Source organism: Sinocyclocheilus grahami, unplaced genomic scaffold, assembly GCF_001515645.1.
Source record: "Sinocyclocheilus grahami isolate Dianchi unplaced genomic scaffold, SAMN03320097.WGS_v1.1 scaffold132.1, whole genome shotgun sequence".
Taxonomy (NCBI): Eukaryota; Metazoa; Chordata; class Actinopteri; order Cypriniformes; family Cyprinidae; genus Sinocyclocheilus; species Sinocyclocheilus grahami.
This window is the reverse complement of record NW_015505311.1, coordinates 1,627,757-1,645,522: the sequence shown is the minus strand read 5'-3', so window position 1 is coordinate 1,645,522 and position 17,766 is coordinate 1,627,757. Positions and strand designations below refer to the sequence as shown.

General features: G+C 38.8%; 1 protein-coding gene across 1 annotated transcript; it reads right to left on the bottom strand.

Annotated features, from left to right (window-relative positions):
- Window positions 1-10,688: 10,688 nt before the first annotated feature.
- On the bottom strand, window positions 10,689-14,629 carry LOC107590715 (homeobox protein unc-4 homolog). The gene is made up of 3 exons (XM_016279623.1): window positions 14,199-14,629; window positions 13,320-13,495; window positions 10,689-11,872 (listed from the first exon to the last, which is right to left on the bottom strand). The coding sequence occupies exons 1-3, from the start codon at window positions 14,458-14,460 to the stop codon at window positions 10,898-10,900; spliced, it is 1,413 nt and encodes a 470-aa protein (XP_016135109.1). The 5' UTR covers window positions 14,461-14,629; the 3' UTR covers window positions 10,689-10,897.
- Between the last annotated feature and the right edge of the window lie 3,137 nt (window positions 14,630-17,766).

Sequence of the window (17,766 nt, the reverse complement as noted above, 5' to 3'; positions counted from 1 at the left end):
ATTAATGCCGCAATGCACTCTGGGAGTCAGTGAGTAGCTATACTAAGTCATGAGTAAACCTAAATGAAAGGATCAAGTACCCCCTACAGTTCTTTTTTAGTTACAAGAACTCTCGTGTAAATAAACTATACTAACTAAGCATTTGTCAGTACAACATAATATTCCTATTTCACTTTACTTAGAGAAAGTGACCTATCTTCTAGTTAAAGCAATAGTGAATTTATTATGTGTGTTTATTAGTTTATTTCATCAGATTTCTTTTTTCATAAATATCTTGAGATGATTTTAATTAGGTTTACATAATCCTTAAATAGTGTGTGGTAACAGGCTGAAATTACACAAAGACTTAAACATTCAGCACGTGAATCACAACAATGGTAACAATTCAAGTTCATTTATTTTCATTACTTGTAACAATAACCATTTTATTTGCTCTTTTTGATGTGCTACTACAGACACAAGACAGCAAATAAAATTGTCAAATAAAATCAACAACTGTAAAAAAGCAACTGCATAATTAATTAATGCCGCAATGCACTCTGGGAGTCAGTGAGTAGCTATACTAAGTCATGAGTAAACCTAAATGAAAGGATCAAGTACCCCCTACAGTTCTTTTTTAGTTACAAGAACTCTCGTGTAAATAAACTATACTAACTAAGCATTTGTCAGTACAACATAATATTCCTATTTCACTTTACTTAGTTTTTTCAAGGCAATCGGTTTGCATGCTTTTTTTTAAGTAAGCCCGACTAATTAGATTTTACAGTGCATTACTCTCAGACTTCTTTGTCCTCATTCAATCATACACACACCTGTGGGTATGATATCTCACTCACTAAAGCGAACGGCAGACTGAATCTTCTCTCTCTCTCTTTCGCTCAGCAGATGCTTGACTCGTCTCTCCCTGCTGGTCCTGGCAGGCTTTGGTGTGGCCAGGGGGTCAGTGTAGTCCAACCCAAAGTAAATAATTAGTGATACTGGCGCTCTTTGTCTCTGTGCATGTGTGTGTATGTGTGAGCGTGCGTGTATTAATTTGGCTAAAGCTTGCGGCCGTGAAGAGAGATGTCATTATTTACGCCAGATTATGGTTGCCGGGTGCCACCAAGGGAGTCTGTTGCCCATTCCACCGGAAAGAAGGCTTAAGCTGTTTATTTACCATTCCTTGTGAGTGTATGTGTGTGTGAACAGAGGTTGGTGTTTTTAATACGCCTCATCCTCCATTTAACAAGCACTTCAGTGCATTTAGAATGAAATTAAATCTAATTAATTGGGTCTAATGTGATTTTTTTTTTAATCATTGTTGTTTTTGTTGTATTGAGAATGCCCATTTAACAAGCAGAACTGCCAGTGCTAATTAAAAAATTCTATAATCAAATTGATAACACCTTTTATATGTTAAACACTGTAATATATAATCAACCCTGTTTTACTACTTTTTGGCTTTGCAATCTTCCTAAAGTCCTTTCCTATGTGATATGGTTTTTTTCTGCATAGAAGGTACAAAATATAGGAAAAGGATATTCAGATAATTAATTACCCTATTTCTTAAGTTTTAAGATGGCAATGAAGTACCTTTTAAAGATAAAGTTGTAGCATCAAAAGCGGTTTCATTACAACTTGTATTTTGTTAGAAAGCCCCTTTTTTTTTTGTTTCCATTTTAATATTTTCTGATGTATTGTTTTTAATGGTGCTTCAATTGGTCATTCTTATGAAAACTGGAACAGGCATAAAGCCATTAAACATGCTATATTTCACCTTTGAAGTTACAACATTGTAGTTTTTTATTCAGCCTGTAAGACACTAAATTTCATTTTTTAATTTTGCACTACCAGCCAGCTATTTGGGATAATTAATATTTATTTATTTAATCATCATTTAATTCTCATCACACTTGCATTTATTTGATCAAAAATGCAATAAAATAGTATATATATATTTACTATTTTAATATCTTTTTACAATTAAATGTATTCCTGCTATAGCAAAGCTGAATTTTCAGCAGCTATGGTGTTCTATTGAAGATATGTACCCATATCTTTTATCAAGGGATCATTCTTCCCCTTCTTTGTCCTTTTCTGTTTTCATTTTCTGTCTCTCTTGACCCCTTGCCTTGCATTGATTTCCCCAACTTCATCCCCAGGTCAGTAGATCATGGTTTCCTGGTGATAGATGCCAGGCCAGGGTATAGTGGGCATGTGTGTGTAAGACATGGGCCCAACTGCTCTGCTCTACCCTGCCCTGGCACTCCCCTGGCACAAAATAAAGAGAGCCCTGCCTCAGTGAGTGCCAATCTGCTACTTCTCCCCATGCCTTTTGTGCCAGCACCTCAACAAGTTTACAGATGACTGGTTTACTATCTTCCTTGACATTTTAAATCCATGTTTTGGATTCCATTGGTCACTTCACGTACAGATCTAAAAAGAGTGTGTGGTACATACAGGGTTAACCTTGTGTGACTATCTCTCAGGGAGTAATTCTTAAAATTGGAGAAGCTTTAATGAAACACATTTGGTCAGGTGATAATAACACAATAAGATTGGAGAATCGGAATCGCGGGTGTGAGATCGTTACCAACACCAACATGCCCCACACAAAGGCAGGGGGTCCATTTAAAGAAGTACAGCTAAGTCTAAATAACGACTTACGTTTTTAAACATTTTAAATTTTATGTACACTGGTTTGATTAAAGTTATTGAATGGGATTAACTTAAGAGGAGAGAAAAACTGGTGGGAGTGCTGTTGGAGTGTCTTGCATATAGCACCTATAATTGATAGGATAAACGTTTATCGCAAGGAGACACCCATGGATTTAAAACAAAATCAGACCATACCAGCCGAACATTTCAATTCATGCAAACCTGTAATAATGTTTGCCATGCATCACTTTCGGTGCCTTAATTCAATTGTTTTTACGATTGAACAGTTATGCCTTTTCCATTAGCCTGATGTTCATCAAACAATTTATTCCGTCGTTTATCGAATAAATGGGCATACACTATGGGAATTATGGGCCCTATTTTAACAATCTAAGCGCATGGTCGGCGCGCCAGGCGCATGGTCTAAAAGTGTTGTCCCTATTCTCTTAATGAGTAATGGATGTGTTCAGTGCTTAATGTGTAAATGAAACATTGCTGGATCCAAATCAGCAGTTAAAAGGCGCCATGACCGACACTTACAATACAACTTCCGTTTTCCCGGAACATTCAATGATGTCACTAAACGGTGATGACAACTATAAGAGCATCGTTCACAAGTTTCTGCATGGACCTAACTATACAGCCTAGGTTTTCAAACCCTGGGTCAAAAATGAGTCGCCAGGATGATTTAAGGCAAATATAAGTTACATTAAAAATAACTAAATTTGTTTCCATAAAAATAAAATACAATGATAATCTATGTAGAAAAGGTATAAATATGCTAAATATATCTGACAAATAATTAACAGATGTAAAACAGATGTGAGGCGCGACGATCCGCAAACAAGTTCACGGGAAGGAAACCGAGAACCGATGACAGAACGCGCATCCTGTTTGTTTGCTTAATTACAAAAACACAAATGTTCTTTTTTATTGCGAGTGTGCAAAAATAAAAGTAAACATTTACATTTACATTTAGTCATTTAGCAGACGGTTTTATCCAAAGCGACTTACAAATGAGGACAATGGAAGCAAGCAAAATCAAGAAAAGAGCAATGATACACAAGTGCTATAACAAGTCTCAGCTTAACGTAGCCTAGTACAAGTAGCGATGTTTTTTTTTTAATTATAGACTATAGGCCTAATAAATAAAAGAAAACAGATAGAATAGAAAAAGAATAGAGCAAGCTGGGTTAGAGGCCTTTTTTGCTTTTGTTAATTGTATAAGAAATAAAAAGAAAATAAATAGATAGAATACAAAAAGAATAGAGAAGCTAGTGTTCCCTTTCATGGGAACTTCGAACTGCGTTCTCTAGGTTTCTCCATAGCGACCCCTAGAGGATGCAGTGTCTCGTTCCCTACTCAGGGAACCATGGTTACATAAGTAACCTGAGAGGTTAGTTAGTATTTTTTAACACTTTGCGGTTTGTCTTACTCTTATCTGTGACCAAAAATGGAGTAGCCTATTTAATGTGTCAGCTGCTTGATCACGCCAGCGCCTCGCGCGCTCTCTCACTCACACACACACACACACACACACACACACACAGCGACCCCTAGAGGATGCAGTGTCTCGTTCCCTACTCAGGGAACCATGGTTACATAAGTAACCTGAGAGGTTAGTTAGTATTTTTTAACACTTTGCGGTTTGTCTTACTCTTATCTGTGACCAAAAATGGAGTAGCCTATTTAATGTGTCAGCTGCTTGATCACGCCAGCGCCTCGCGCGCTCTCTCACTCACACACACACACACACACACACACACACACACTTTTTTCAAATTTGCCATCGCAGTCCGTTCGGTAGTATAACCGGTCTACAGCTGCTGTTATGCCAAGCGCATTTTTGCGCATGTGAAGAGGATTATTTTTTCCGTCGATATGCGAACGCGCACGAAGCCTAGATTATAAATAATAGTTTAACATTGAAATACATTGCGAATATGGAAACATTAGATTAATTTGTGCAGAATGAGAGCGGTACGTGAGCCCAACAGTTCCTTTCAGTTTTTGCTTTATTTTGGTTTCTTTATATTTTTTTCATTCTTGATCTGTTCTGCATACCGTTACATTTAAATGATTTGTTTTGGAGTGAGGGGAACTAGGCTATGATTATAGTGTTTATAATGTTTATACATTATAATATTTCACTTTATTTGGTATTATTTCTGGTATTATTACACTCTCTCCAAATGTTCCGCTGCTCACAAAAAGTGGAGAGAGTGGGATAAGCAGTAGCACCAATCAAAGAGAGCGATTTTGAACTTAAGAAAGCTGATTGGTCAATAATATGTTGCGGACCAATACATAATCTACAAATCATGCTCCAAATACATCTACATAAACCCGCAAACGCTCTGTCTTGTATGCACGCACTCACTGTCACGATCAAATGCACTTGTTAATGCCGGGTCTTTAAAAACAAATACGGAACGCAAAAATCCAAAATCTGACATTTTCCGGAATATGATTCAGCAGGATCCGGCTCAAATTAAGCACTGGGTGTGTTTTGGGCATAACGTGCCATAAACCAATCAGAGTCTCATCTCCCATTCCCTTTAGAAGCCAGGTTAGCTATTTACATGGCGGAATTTGCAAGCGGAAAAACGGAGTGCTTCTCTGAGGGAACGGATCTGCTCGTGTGCGTAACTCTGATACATGCAAAGACTATCCATTATGACATGTAGGCATTTTTATATTTATGTACACAATAATAATCTTTTACATTTTAATTCTTTAATTTTTCATTTTTTTAAATGTTTGTGTGCTCTTGCGCGTCCCTGTGTGTGTAATAAGCAAAGTGTAAGCGCGGTGTGCACCCGCCTATAGGCGCATATTACTAATGCGCTCTTTAAATAAAAAAAAAAAAAAGAAAAGATTGTGCCAGACTTTAGACCAGGTTTTTGTTGGTCAATGGCGCAGTCTATTTCAGTTGCCTCAAAGTAGCAACGCGCCAGCAATGCGCCTGAACACACCTCGTTTTCAGACCAGCACGCCCATGGGCGCACAAATGGGCGCAAATGCATTTGCTATTTTAAACAAGGTGGCGCAGGACGTGAAAATGACAACTGAGTCGGGCTGAAACTAGCAAAAAACACGTGCGTCGCGCCTGGCGCTGCATTGCGCCGAGTGTATGATAGGGCCCTATATCTTATGTTTCAGTGGGATAATCTGTTTCTAAGAAATGTCTATTTTGTTTTTATTCTGAATTATTTATGTCATCTTGGCTCAATCAAAAAAAATTCAAGTCAATGTTCTCTAGCTCTCACCGGAGGCTACTACTGTCTTTTGTCACTCTTTTCTTTTTACTATCAGAGTTTTTATATCATGTGTTTTTGTTTTATGCATGTGAAAATGTAGCAACTATGTAACGTGTGCATATGTAACGTTTGATACTGACAGTAACCGGAGTGCCACGTGCTGTTGCTATGGTTTCCACTTCAGACTTCCGTGATTTCTGTTCGCAAACGTTTATTGGGCGGCAAGTTCAAACTGATACTTCTTTTGGTTACTCAAAATTATAAGAAAATGCGGTTACACTTTACTTGAAGGGGTGTGCATAAGACTGACATGACACCTTCATAATCATGACATGACATGAATATGAAGGTTTTTTTATGCATGTTTATGACAACTGTCATTAAGTGTCATTCGCTCAGTTATGTAATTTTTAATGCAAAGATGACATTGTTTGAGATGTCTTTGTTATGGGCTATGGTTAGGGGTAAGGGTAAGGGTAGGGTTAGGTCAAATAATGTCATATTTGCATTAAAAATGACATAACTGAGCGAATGACACTTAATGACAGTTGTCATAAACATGCATAAAACCTCCTTCATATTCATGACATGTGTCATGTCATGATTATGAAGGTGTCATGTCAGTCTTATGCACACCCCTTCAAGTAAAGTGTTACCGAAAATGCTATTAATTATTTCCCTATATAATATGGCCTATAGGGTGGGGTGGCTCCATGTACAACCTAAGCGATAGTTTTACCATTCAATTTTTATTAACCATATATATTTTCACTCTGTATGCTTACTGGAGTCATCATTATTATTTTTTATTTTTATTCTATATTTTATTTTTATTTATCCCTTTTTAATTGTATTTAAACTTGACAGATGCATTAAGCGCTTCAGAAGAATATTTTTTAAAACCCTAGCAGATATCTTGGAAAAAAATAAAAGAAATAAAGAAATAAAAACCCTTCTCCGAGCTCTCCTAGCTATACTCTTAATGTTAATTCTCATTAGTCAGCCTTCTATGAAGGACACGTTCAAAGCCCAGGCCTTTAGGCTACCTCAAAATATTAAGTGAAACATTGTTCTGTAGGGCATTGAGCGCAAGGCTAAATTGTGACACTTTAATATGAGAGCCTACCTGTGCTTTAGGTCCAATTAAACTATGAGGTCCCGTCCATGCGCAAATGTATGCGGGCCTATGTATTTGCACAGCGATGTTGAATCGATTTGACACCTCGGGAAGAGGTAGATCTTATTTTTCACACTTGTTTCAGACTGTTGAAATAATCTGGTCTCATTAATCGGCCGCCGAACTGATCTGATTTATCCAGACTGTCAGTGACCCTGTAGTACCGCGGGTACCGAATCAATCACCGAGCTTGAACGGCTAAACCGGAGACCAAAACATGCTTGATTTATCTACCAAATTACCGAGGCCTAAAGACACGACCGAGGAAATTGTGCGCTACTCCCTCAAGCGGAGTACCATCACAGGCCCACCCCAACTCAAAGGATCTCAAAACAAATTGTTGGGGGTATTACAAAGTACATTAAACAGGTAACTGTAGCCTATATTACATTAAGAACGTTTCAGATACATTTTTAAGTTACCAAAAACACTTAATTTTCACCTGCTGCTAAACAGCCGGAAGTGAAACTGCATTAGTAACCATAGCAACAGTACACCGCTTTAACACTTTTAGTAACGATCGGAATCAAACGGTAGACCGGTAAGTAGCTATACTGACATTATTTATCCATTTATTTAAAAGTTAGTTAAGAGGGAGAAACCCCTTAGAGGCGCCAAAAGACATTGATTGCACTGACGAAAACCAAAAGACTAAGTCAGCGTGTGGCAAGGCCTGCTACAAGCTTGATAAAAAGTGATGATGTTCATAAGCAAAATGTTTCATATTAGTCACATCGTGGATATTAATAGTAAATTTAGCTAAGATTTGCAGTGCATGGCTGGCCATGAGGGTAGCATAGAGAGATGTTAAGTATGAAGCTGAATGTATTTATCCTCATTGCACTTTGAGAGGATGTTGGAATCCAAATGCATCTAAAGGCATCTTTACACAACGAAGGTAAGCGTGCGCTGAGCACGTTTTGTGTTTGCTCCAAATTCAGTGTAAATATGCCAGCTTTGCGCCGTATTAAAGGCGACTCTGTTGTTGTTTGGCTTTTGTGTAACTGGGATGCAGCATTAGTTCTTTAAGTATGTAGTTGTCACTATTATAATTATTTAACATTTATAGTTTGATATTTTTTCATTTAATATTTTCCTCAATGTCATCGTTTCTATTTTCATGATTTCGTATTTAAAATATTGCTTTTCATAACATTATTTTTACAATTGTTAAGTCTTATAATGTATCTATGCCGCCTCTGTGCCTCATTAAACAGTCTGTGCACTTTTTGGAAGTTGACATCCTGTGGAATATTTGTGCTTATGTACAAAAAAAATGTATCTTAATGTTAGGAAATTCGTAACATAAACATGTCACGATTTAACTACCCATATGCTGCCTTGGATGCATCTTCTCTGCCGCCTTTGCAACGTAAACACTGCATAGTCTGCCCAGAGAAAGCGAGAGTGAGAATTGACGTTGATAATTAACTGTGTAAATGTTTTTCATTTAAATTAAAATCTGGCATGCAATTAAATGAGAAACATAACCAGCATTAATGAAACTTGATATCCTAGTTTCAAAACACAACGTTTTGGGTCATCATCCACGTTAAGGTTTTTATGTGTGGATTTTAAAACGACAACCCAGTTGTCCATTGTCTGTACATGCGGCTCTAGGGTGGCAATCCCTCCCGGGAGAAAAGAGGAAATGAGATACGGAGATAGAAGGCTACGGGAGGTGGTAAATTAGCTGCCTGATCCGCACTCATTGGCGCATACACTTCCCTCATTAACTTGCCCTGACAGCCACACGCTCTCCGCCACCCCCCTCTCGCTGCTGTTTCTCCACTCAGTACACGGGGCATGGCGGCCTTGTAGATTTATCATGCGGAGAAATGAATGTATGATGATCAGTTAAATTGAAAATCAGCAGCCGGCTGTCGATGAGAAGCAACACCTTCGTAATTAGCACGAGAAATTGCGGCTTATGGACATAGCGTAAAATCAATTTACACTCCGCCCTTCTCCGTTTATAATGAGTCTCGGGGCTCAAAGTGAAAACTTTTTACTCCCTGAATCTACAAACCGAGTTCATAACGTGTACAAGACTAGATCACAGCACTGGGGGCATGACCAGACCTGAAGAGAGCTTGTAGTATCATCAATTCGTTTAGTAGCTATTGATCAATTCATTGTTTGTCATAATAAATTATGCCTACTAGTGCTTGCAGGATTCCCAGTGAGAGGTTGTGCATTGTAATGAGGAACTGTCAGACCTTCACGATTAGCCTAACTCATATAAAATATGCCACTGTAAAAATATAGCCTAGGCTACTTCCTTACACTCGTTTTCTTCCTACACTCGTATAACTACACTAAAACATTTATGTTTCTCATCGCTGAAGTGGCACATCCCCCCAGAGATGATCCCTTCTCTCATTATTTTTCCTGTAAGCTAGGTCTCATGCAGTGCAAACAGCACTAACCCGAAATAAGAAATTATGTAAATGTTATTAAGGCTGGAAGATGTCATTCATAGGGTAAAGCTCGAAGCCCTGCGTTTACTTTTCATTTATTTGAAAATACAGGGGCTCAATGAAGTTGGCCAGAGGGTGGCGGTTTTACATTTGTGTAATACTGCCCACTTGTACAGAATCTAAACTGTGTGTTGAGGAAATCTTTTAGGAAATGTGATAGGCCGGTTTTGCTTTAAGAAGCATAGTTAAATAAAATCCATTGCAGACCCATGCTGCGACCGTCTTTCCTTCTTGACACAGGCATCCCTCCTTCATACCGATCATATAGGCCTATTTATTAATTCATTTATGCCCCGTTAATATTTTCCAGCGCAGATGCTTAGTGTGCCATGAGTTTTTGACACTATATGTAACATTATTAGACTAAATAGTTCTCTCTGTCTGTTTGTGTGTGTGAGAGAGAGAGAGAGAGTTGTGTGTATGTGTGTGAGAAGGAGAAAGGGGGCTGTTCTTTTGTAGCGCGACAAATGATCAATAGGCCGATAAGGCAGGAACATCAATGTACGCGACAGAACAATGAGGGATATCATCGAACATCTATCTTAATATTGCCGCCTACGCGTGCCCTGACAAGCTCGCGCGCCTCATGAAAATTCCACCTCGCGAATCACCCAGGCTTGCCGCGCGCGCGCACACACACACACACACGTATGCTCGCAGCTGCCTGGGCTATTATTTCCCCATTTCAATCTGACTCGCCAGCCTTTCATGCTAATTCTATTATTGTTGGAAGTTTATGTGATTTCATATCGCAGGAATCGGTAATGTATATAATAACCCTTCAGGCTAACAGAAAAAAACGTATCCTCCCAGCCGCCACCGGAAAAATAATTACTTTCATATCAAAACTCCACAGGAGCTGACCCGGTCCTACCGCCCGCGGCGTGAGACCTCATTTTAACTGGAGGTTTTGAATGAATGAATTTGTTAAAGCAATAAACACGAGCCTGCTGTACAGCAGCCTCTCAAAGCGATAAACAAAACAGACATGCTTAACTGTAAGCACCGAGGTGGCAAGACAAGGTCTTTTCTTTCACAATATTTTATTATTCTTATCATTAATAATTATCAAAATGTTACATATATAAATATTTTCGATACTTTATTATTTATACAACGTTTGAGGATGTGTTCTTGTATGCTGCTTGTAAGCTAACTTGTTCCTTCAAGTTCGCCGACAGACATTTTAAGCCAACACCCGATAGTTCTCCTGAATAAAGAATATCCGTGTCTGAAAAGTATATAAAAATGAATTCAAACATTATTGTATACAAAAGCGTGTCGTTATCAGCTTTGGGATTGTGACAAGTCACTGGCGCCACTGCTTCTGGCCTATTTGTATGTCAGCCCATGTCAACATCCTCTCCATCTGTAGGCCTATTTGTGTCAGCAGAACTGCGGGCTTTCGTGTCCGAATTTTCAGACAGCTTAGGAGAGAGGCTTTCTTTCTGGCTCGAGTTTGTTACAGTGGACTCAGAGTCATTTTCAAAATCAGTTTTTGGCGAATTAGATTCTGCATAACATTTCTCTGAGCTTGTGTTTGAAGTTTGAATGGAAGATAACTTGTTTTCTCTTTGCAGCTCGTCGTCTGTGGTGTCTTTGCACAAGTGACTGATATTTTTCTGGTTTGAGGTTGAGGTGTCTGTCGTGGCACAGTTGTGATCCGAGTTTCCTGAATCTTGATTCGGTTTCATCGCTGTCTGTGGCACAATGAAACCCAGCGGCTGGGTAATGGGATACAGAAGGAAATGGCCTTTACCGACCAGTGGTCGCTGCGGCGGTAACTGAGAAAACTCCAGGATAGTTTTTCTCCTGGGACTTGAGTCGGCTAGTAAACTCTCCACACTAAATGGGTTGAGTTTCTGGAGCGTGGAGGCGCGTGTGATGCCGTTCGCGGGGCACAGAGCAGAGTTCCGCACGGAGTACATGGGTTCCGCTGTCTCGTTGACTGCACCGGCTCTTTGGTGGTGTGGATGTTGATCACATATAAGTTCTGTTTGCTGTCGGTGCGCGCTAGGCTGGGGCCCGGTGTGTGGAGTGGACTCGCTATCCGTGCTCTGCGATACTCCACTGTCACTGTCAGATCCGGGCGTGTGGAAGAGCTCACCTACTAAGAGCCTGTTCTGAGATTTCAGCAGCCTGCGCTCCTGTTTTCGCTTCTTCTTTTCCAAGCGCTCCAACTCCCGTTGTGCGATCTCCTGTGGGTCCATTGGTTCGCCGCTGCAGGTAGTGGGGTGAGAGTTGTGAGCCGGTCGACCGGGCCCTTTCTTCGTGTTCTCCTTTTTGCGCCATTTAGCTCGTCGGTTTTGAAACCACACCTAGAAAGAAAAGGTTGAGGATTCTTTAGTCAGTTTCATAAGAAGGCAGGCATATATCAGACTAATGTAATCTATTAACCCCGACTGGCAAAAATTATTAAGGCAAATATAGCATAAACAAATGTTTGAATAAATATTACAAGAACCTGAAATGTACAAATATTTCGATTCTTTTGCAATATTATAGCCTACTGTAATCACAAATCACAGAATGGTGTATTTTTATCTAATATTATCCATTCATTCAAATAAATAAGAGAGTAACAGCCTTTTTCTCATGAAAACATAAAAGGTCTGGCAATCTGTCAAGATGCAATAGGTTTCTGAAACGTCTTGTTTTTCTGTTTGATACACATCCAAGGTTCATCAACAATATGGACAGAGGAAATGTTTTCATCTAACCATATTTTCTAGTATAAAGCCACAGATGCACTTGTCTTAATTGTCAATTGACTCAATGTAATGGCTCACTCTCAATCTTTCAATTAAGCCTGGTTCTTGCGTGGCTAATTTGAGCCTGTCCCCTAAAGTTCATTTAGGCGCGCATAAGCGCTAGGACAGATTTGGCCCAGAAGAGGCAGAGAGCAGCAGGCTCGCACCTCACACCCAGGCCCCTCACATGGCGACTGCCGTCTGTTCAGCGCTGATAACACGAGAGTTAGCATCCACCAGCAGGCTAAGACGCATACTAACATAGAGACATCGAGGCTATACATGACAATAGCTGTGTATACACATGAAATGTTAATGTCGTTCAAATCTGTGAGCACACAAGCCTAACGATAACGCAGGCTAATCTTCCTTAAGAAATAAGAATAATACAAAGCTAAGCTTTTAACTCCCCAAACAAGACTAGTTCTCATCCAGCGTCGAGTTTCTACAAAATGCAGACAAAGGCTGCACGTCCAACGCTTACTTAGGCCATCATTTACAACCCACTGGCCTAAATATAATTTAGTAAAGAATTGACAAAACTGATCACATACAAATGTGTAAGATACATTTTTAATATATTAGTCAAAACAAGACATTTGTACAATTAAAAAAAAAATCGAATCTGTCAACATTTTTAGCAGAATAAATTATTCAATTGTTTATAATAATCTGCTTTAGAATTGCATGCACTAAAACAGTGATCAGTTAACATAAATCCAAATAATATTAATGTTATATGATCGATTAATGCTTTTAACTGATAAAATGATGGTTGGACATTAACCCTTTAAACCTTAACATTAAATTAAATTGTCTATCCTGTTGTAATTGGAAAAATATTAATTAAAACTTTTTGCATTTAAAAGTTTACATTTTCAATCACATTTAGGCTAGCAAAAAAATGTATAGGCTATGATACTGAAAGCAGGATTATAGCTCTGATTAATCATAAATAGGCCATTATAATAAAGGTCAATGAAAGATGTTATTACAAAAACAAACCATCATTCACCTGAACACGTGACTCAACAAGGTCTAGACGTAGCGCGAGCGCCTCGCGCATGAACACGTCTGGATAATGGCTTTCGTTGAATGCTTTCTCTAGTTCCTCCAGCTGCCAGCCCGTAAAATTTGTACGCGTTCGCCTCCGTTTACAACCAGGGCTTTCCTTGTCGGGGTCTCCGGCATCTAGGAACACAGAGTCTGTCAGAACACGCGCATGCAAACATGAACATGCACATACACATACACACTCTAGCAATTCTCCTTGGAACTGTCTTCATAAAATTTTGTTGACAGAAATTACTTAAACATTACAATTTTACAACAACCCAATGGTTGTCAAATAAAATACTACAATAAAAGATTTTACAAGAGTGCGGTGCCTGACTAATTAGCCCGTGAAGTGTAATTTTAATAATATAGGTCAGAATATTCTTGTGATTGCTAATAAGATGTTTCTTAAAATACAGCCTACACAAATAAAAGGCAATAGGATTATTGTTTAATGTCGTATTTTATTTCACAGTAATTTAACCCGTTTGTGTAATATGGTCATAAGATAAATTACAAATAGAATTAGCCTACTAATAGAACACACCAAAAATAATCTAAGGCTATCACGAGAAGAATAATATGACATTTCGTCATTATCACTGTATTCTATATTATCAGTCCGAGTAAAATCGACCGATTTCCAGTTTACCTGAACTCATGAATATGAAATAAAGCTTCTATTTGTAAAATGTAATTTTGAAAGAAAAAAATCCATATTACTTTGGCAAGAGACTTCGCGTAACTCTTAAATATTTTCCTGTAACTATTGCTAATATAACTGTATAGCTTACTATATTCTGCATGGAATAGAAGAAGCGGATAATTATTCACTTACCGCTGAGTTTATACTGACTATCCCCGTTTACAACACAACCAGATCCGAGTAATGGGTTGGAGTTTGCAACAGACGCAGAGCATGATCCGTTAAGTAATCCGTCTATAGAAAAAGGAACAGCGGCCGCCGACTGTAGCTGGTGTCCGGAAATATCGTAAACATGATGGTGACCGAGGTGGTAGGGGAAACCCATTCCAACCATGCCTCCCAAAGAGCCTCCAAACTGGGCATGACGATGCTCGAGGATCCGGCTATCCATCATTGCATCTCAGGAATCAGGGAAGCGTTTGTCTGGCCAAAGCAAGCTCCAACTCTTCCCTCAGAGCGCATGCAGTAGCCGTGAAGGGACGTGCGGCGTTAACATGCTTTGCGCTCCCGAGTTAGAAATAAGGACACCGAGGCTGGCGTGTGGGCTTTTCGCTCTCTCCTACTTTGTCAACATCAACTCTCCCCTAGTCCAAAAAACTAGCTCTCGCGCTGGGGAATTCGCGACCAATAAGAAACATTAATCGTCGGTGACGTCAGAGCCACGACACAAACGTTTTCCATATCGATTGCTAATTATACCTGACATCCACCTCAATAAACAATACCAGCGCTGTCACAACATGCCATGAGACATCGCAACTAGGCGAGAGGGAGGAGAAAGGGGAGGAGGCGAAACCGGTAAATTGATTGATTCCCGACTAAATTCTAAACAGCCGTTACATAAACACGCAATGATTCTGTTCCAATAGCTAATTGTTCTGCTGTGAACGTTACCATTGGTTCTGCAGACAAAATAAGACATACTAACAACCGAAAATGTCAAGTAAGCTGCCTTTATATAATAATTTTCAAGTAACGCCTGGCTCTTTCTGAATGCGTAAAATGATGTTCTCCTATTACGCGGAGTGTTCCTTGAAAGGAGGAAACATCACCCCACACTGTTGCGAGCTGTCAAGATGAATTTAAAACTACAAGCACCTCAGCTTTTCTAATATCTACACTCGAGCATCGTTTCAGCTCATTTCCACAGTTCTGATTACTGTGGCCATGATCTTGGCAGGTGTTATGAAAAATAATATCTGCAGGTTGAAACAAAAGTGAGTCTGACAGAATGTCTGTGAGGGGGAAAGCTCTATGAAAACAAACGTGTTTTTATATTTCGATTATTAGGCTACTGAGTTAAAGAATTGTATCACTGACATGTTTAAGCCATTTCGTGCAAATAATTACTTATGCTTGTATTCCACTGATCATTTATATCGACAAGAGGGAGTGTGGTGTGAGACGGTCATATTAATCAATTTTACATAGAAAATAATATCATTCAAATTAAAAAATATATATATTGACTTATTTTAAATTTAAAGGACAATATTTCATATAAGGATGTATGTAAATTATTGCGCACACACGTTAGAGTGTGTGTGTGTATATATATATAAATATATATATAAAGGTAAACTAAATAAAGATATTATATTTCCTAACTATGTCCTAAATGGTTAAATGTAAATGCTGTCCAGCACATTTTTTTGGATTTGAAAAGTATGTGGTGTGTGTGATCGAGAGAGAAAGAGAGAGAGAGAGAGAGAGAGAGAGGAAAGATGGTTCTGAATACAGGATGGTAATCAATCCTGTTCATGTATAAAGTAAGTACAAGGGTCTTTCCCTCTCCCCGCTCTCCTCCTCCATTACCGGGAATTAATTCCACTTTATTTATCCAATTTCTCCAGCTGCCAGAATGTTAATTTGAGTTGAAATTTCTCACCACTCGCTCGCTTGCGCTGACCCCTCAGTAGCACCCGGATGGCGTGTAGTAATAACCTAAATCTTTCAACAGAGAGGCACGATAATTGTTACCTTATTAGCATGCAAATTGTATAATTAATATTATTAAGAAGAAGCATATAATCCGTTCGTCACTTGACCCCGCAGTCTGTTGGCTGGCCGCCTCTCTGCATTTCAATGTGTTCATTTCAAACGAGCACTTTGCAAAAAAATTAAAAGGAGGGGAGGGGGGTCTCTCTACAAGCGCTAGTCGTTTTCAAAGCACACATTCCCTGTGTGAACGCGCGTTTGATGCTACTTGGTTTGTATCGCTCTCCTCCACTCTTTATCCCTAAACATTTCATCATTTCACATACAGGAATTATGGAAATCGTTTCATTCTGCCCCTCCCCAGACATCTAAGTTTAATAATTGGCTTCTTGTCGTTTGCTTTTTGAAAACCGCTTCTTGAAAGGGCATCCCTCCAGTTCTGAGCAAGCGGTATCCGCTAGGCCCAGGGTTCAGTGCGTTTTCGCCCACTTTTATCACACTTTCGCTACTTTCAATCTGTATCTGAAGGCGATATTATAAAAAACGTGTAAAGAATCAACACGTGTGAAAATTAAACTTATTGCACAATCAATTTATAACGTATAGAAACCCACCAGGATATCGGAATATAAAATGCACATATTTACACGTATGGATCAAACCAATTTAAAGAGGTTGAAGAGGTGCATGTTTATGTAGTTAAATATAACCTATTAACATTCATACAAAGTTTAGCCATGAAGATGAAATGGAGTGGGCTGTTCATAAACTCTCAGCACCCTGAAGCTTGCATTTTTAAACGATAATCATAAATAACCATTAGGCTCGAATGAAACATTTCAATTAAAATAAATCAATATACTACTTTTGAAGGTCTGAAATCACTAAATTAACTGAATGTGAATTCATTTGTAGCTCAGAACTGAGATGCGCGTTAGTCGATGTACAGATAATTAGAGTGTGAAACGTAAATTAGTTGTTAAAAGTCATTTGATCCACAAACGGAACCAATTAAAGTGTAAACTGGTTTTCCTTTCTGTGTTTGTGTTTCACTCAAGCACAGAGTTTGGTGTTTTATAGGAAGCTAGGCTATCCCACCAGGCAAATTTCCTTCTAATCCCGCTCAGCTAATCGTGCAATTAAAACTTTCCCGTGCACTAATTATCTGCAATTGTTGGGCTGACTGCAGAGAAAGCTGAAAGTACAAGCGATTGATTCAGAGTTTTAATTCACTTCATTTCTGATTGAGAGATGGGGGGAAAAAGTAATTTCCCTTCAAATTACCTTATTCAGCCTTGACAACCTACAATGCCCTTCAGAAATCTTACCTTGGTCTGCATTTATGAGGTAGGGCAAAATGGAATCATTTTAATAACAATAACTCAAACTTCTATTTGAGTAATAATTTCATTTCAATTAAAACTGCCTTATCACCTTTTGCTAAAACGTGCTTAATATGCCAAAAATTATCAATGCTTGATGAATCCCGAGCTGGGATTGTCTAATTGTAATCAGCGAATCGAAGGTGCTTGTCGCTACCCGTTGCCTCGCGCTGGTTTGCACGGAAATAGAACTAATTTACTTGCCTCCCCAGGGAAATCCACTGAACAGATTAACATTTTCAAAATATAATAATAATATCATTTGAGCAATGGCGATGGCGCCACTTTTTCGAAGCTTTTGAGGGAGTAATTTCCATATTTTTACGGTCCACTATTTTCTCCCGTTAATCACATTGAAACTGAAGGACACATTAATGTAG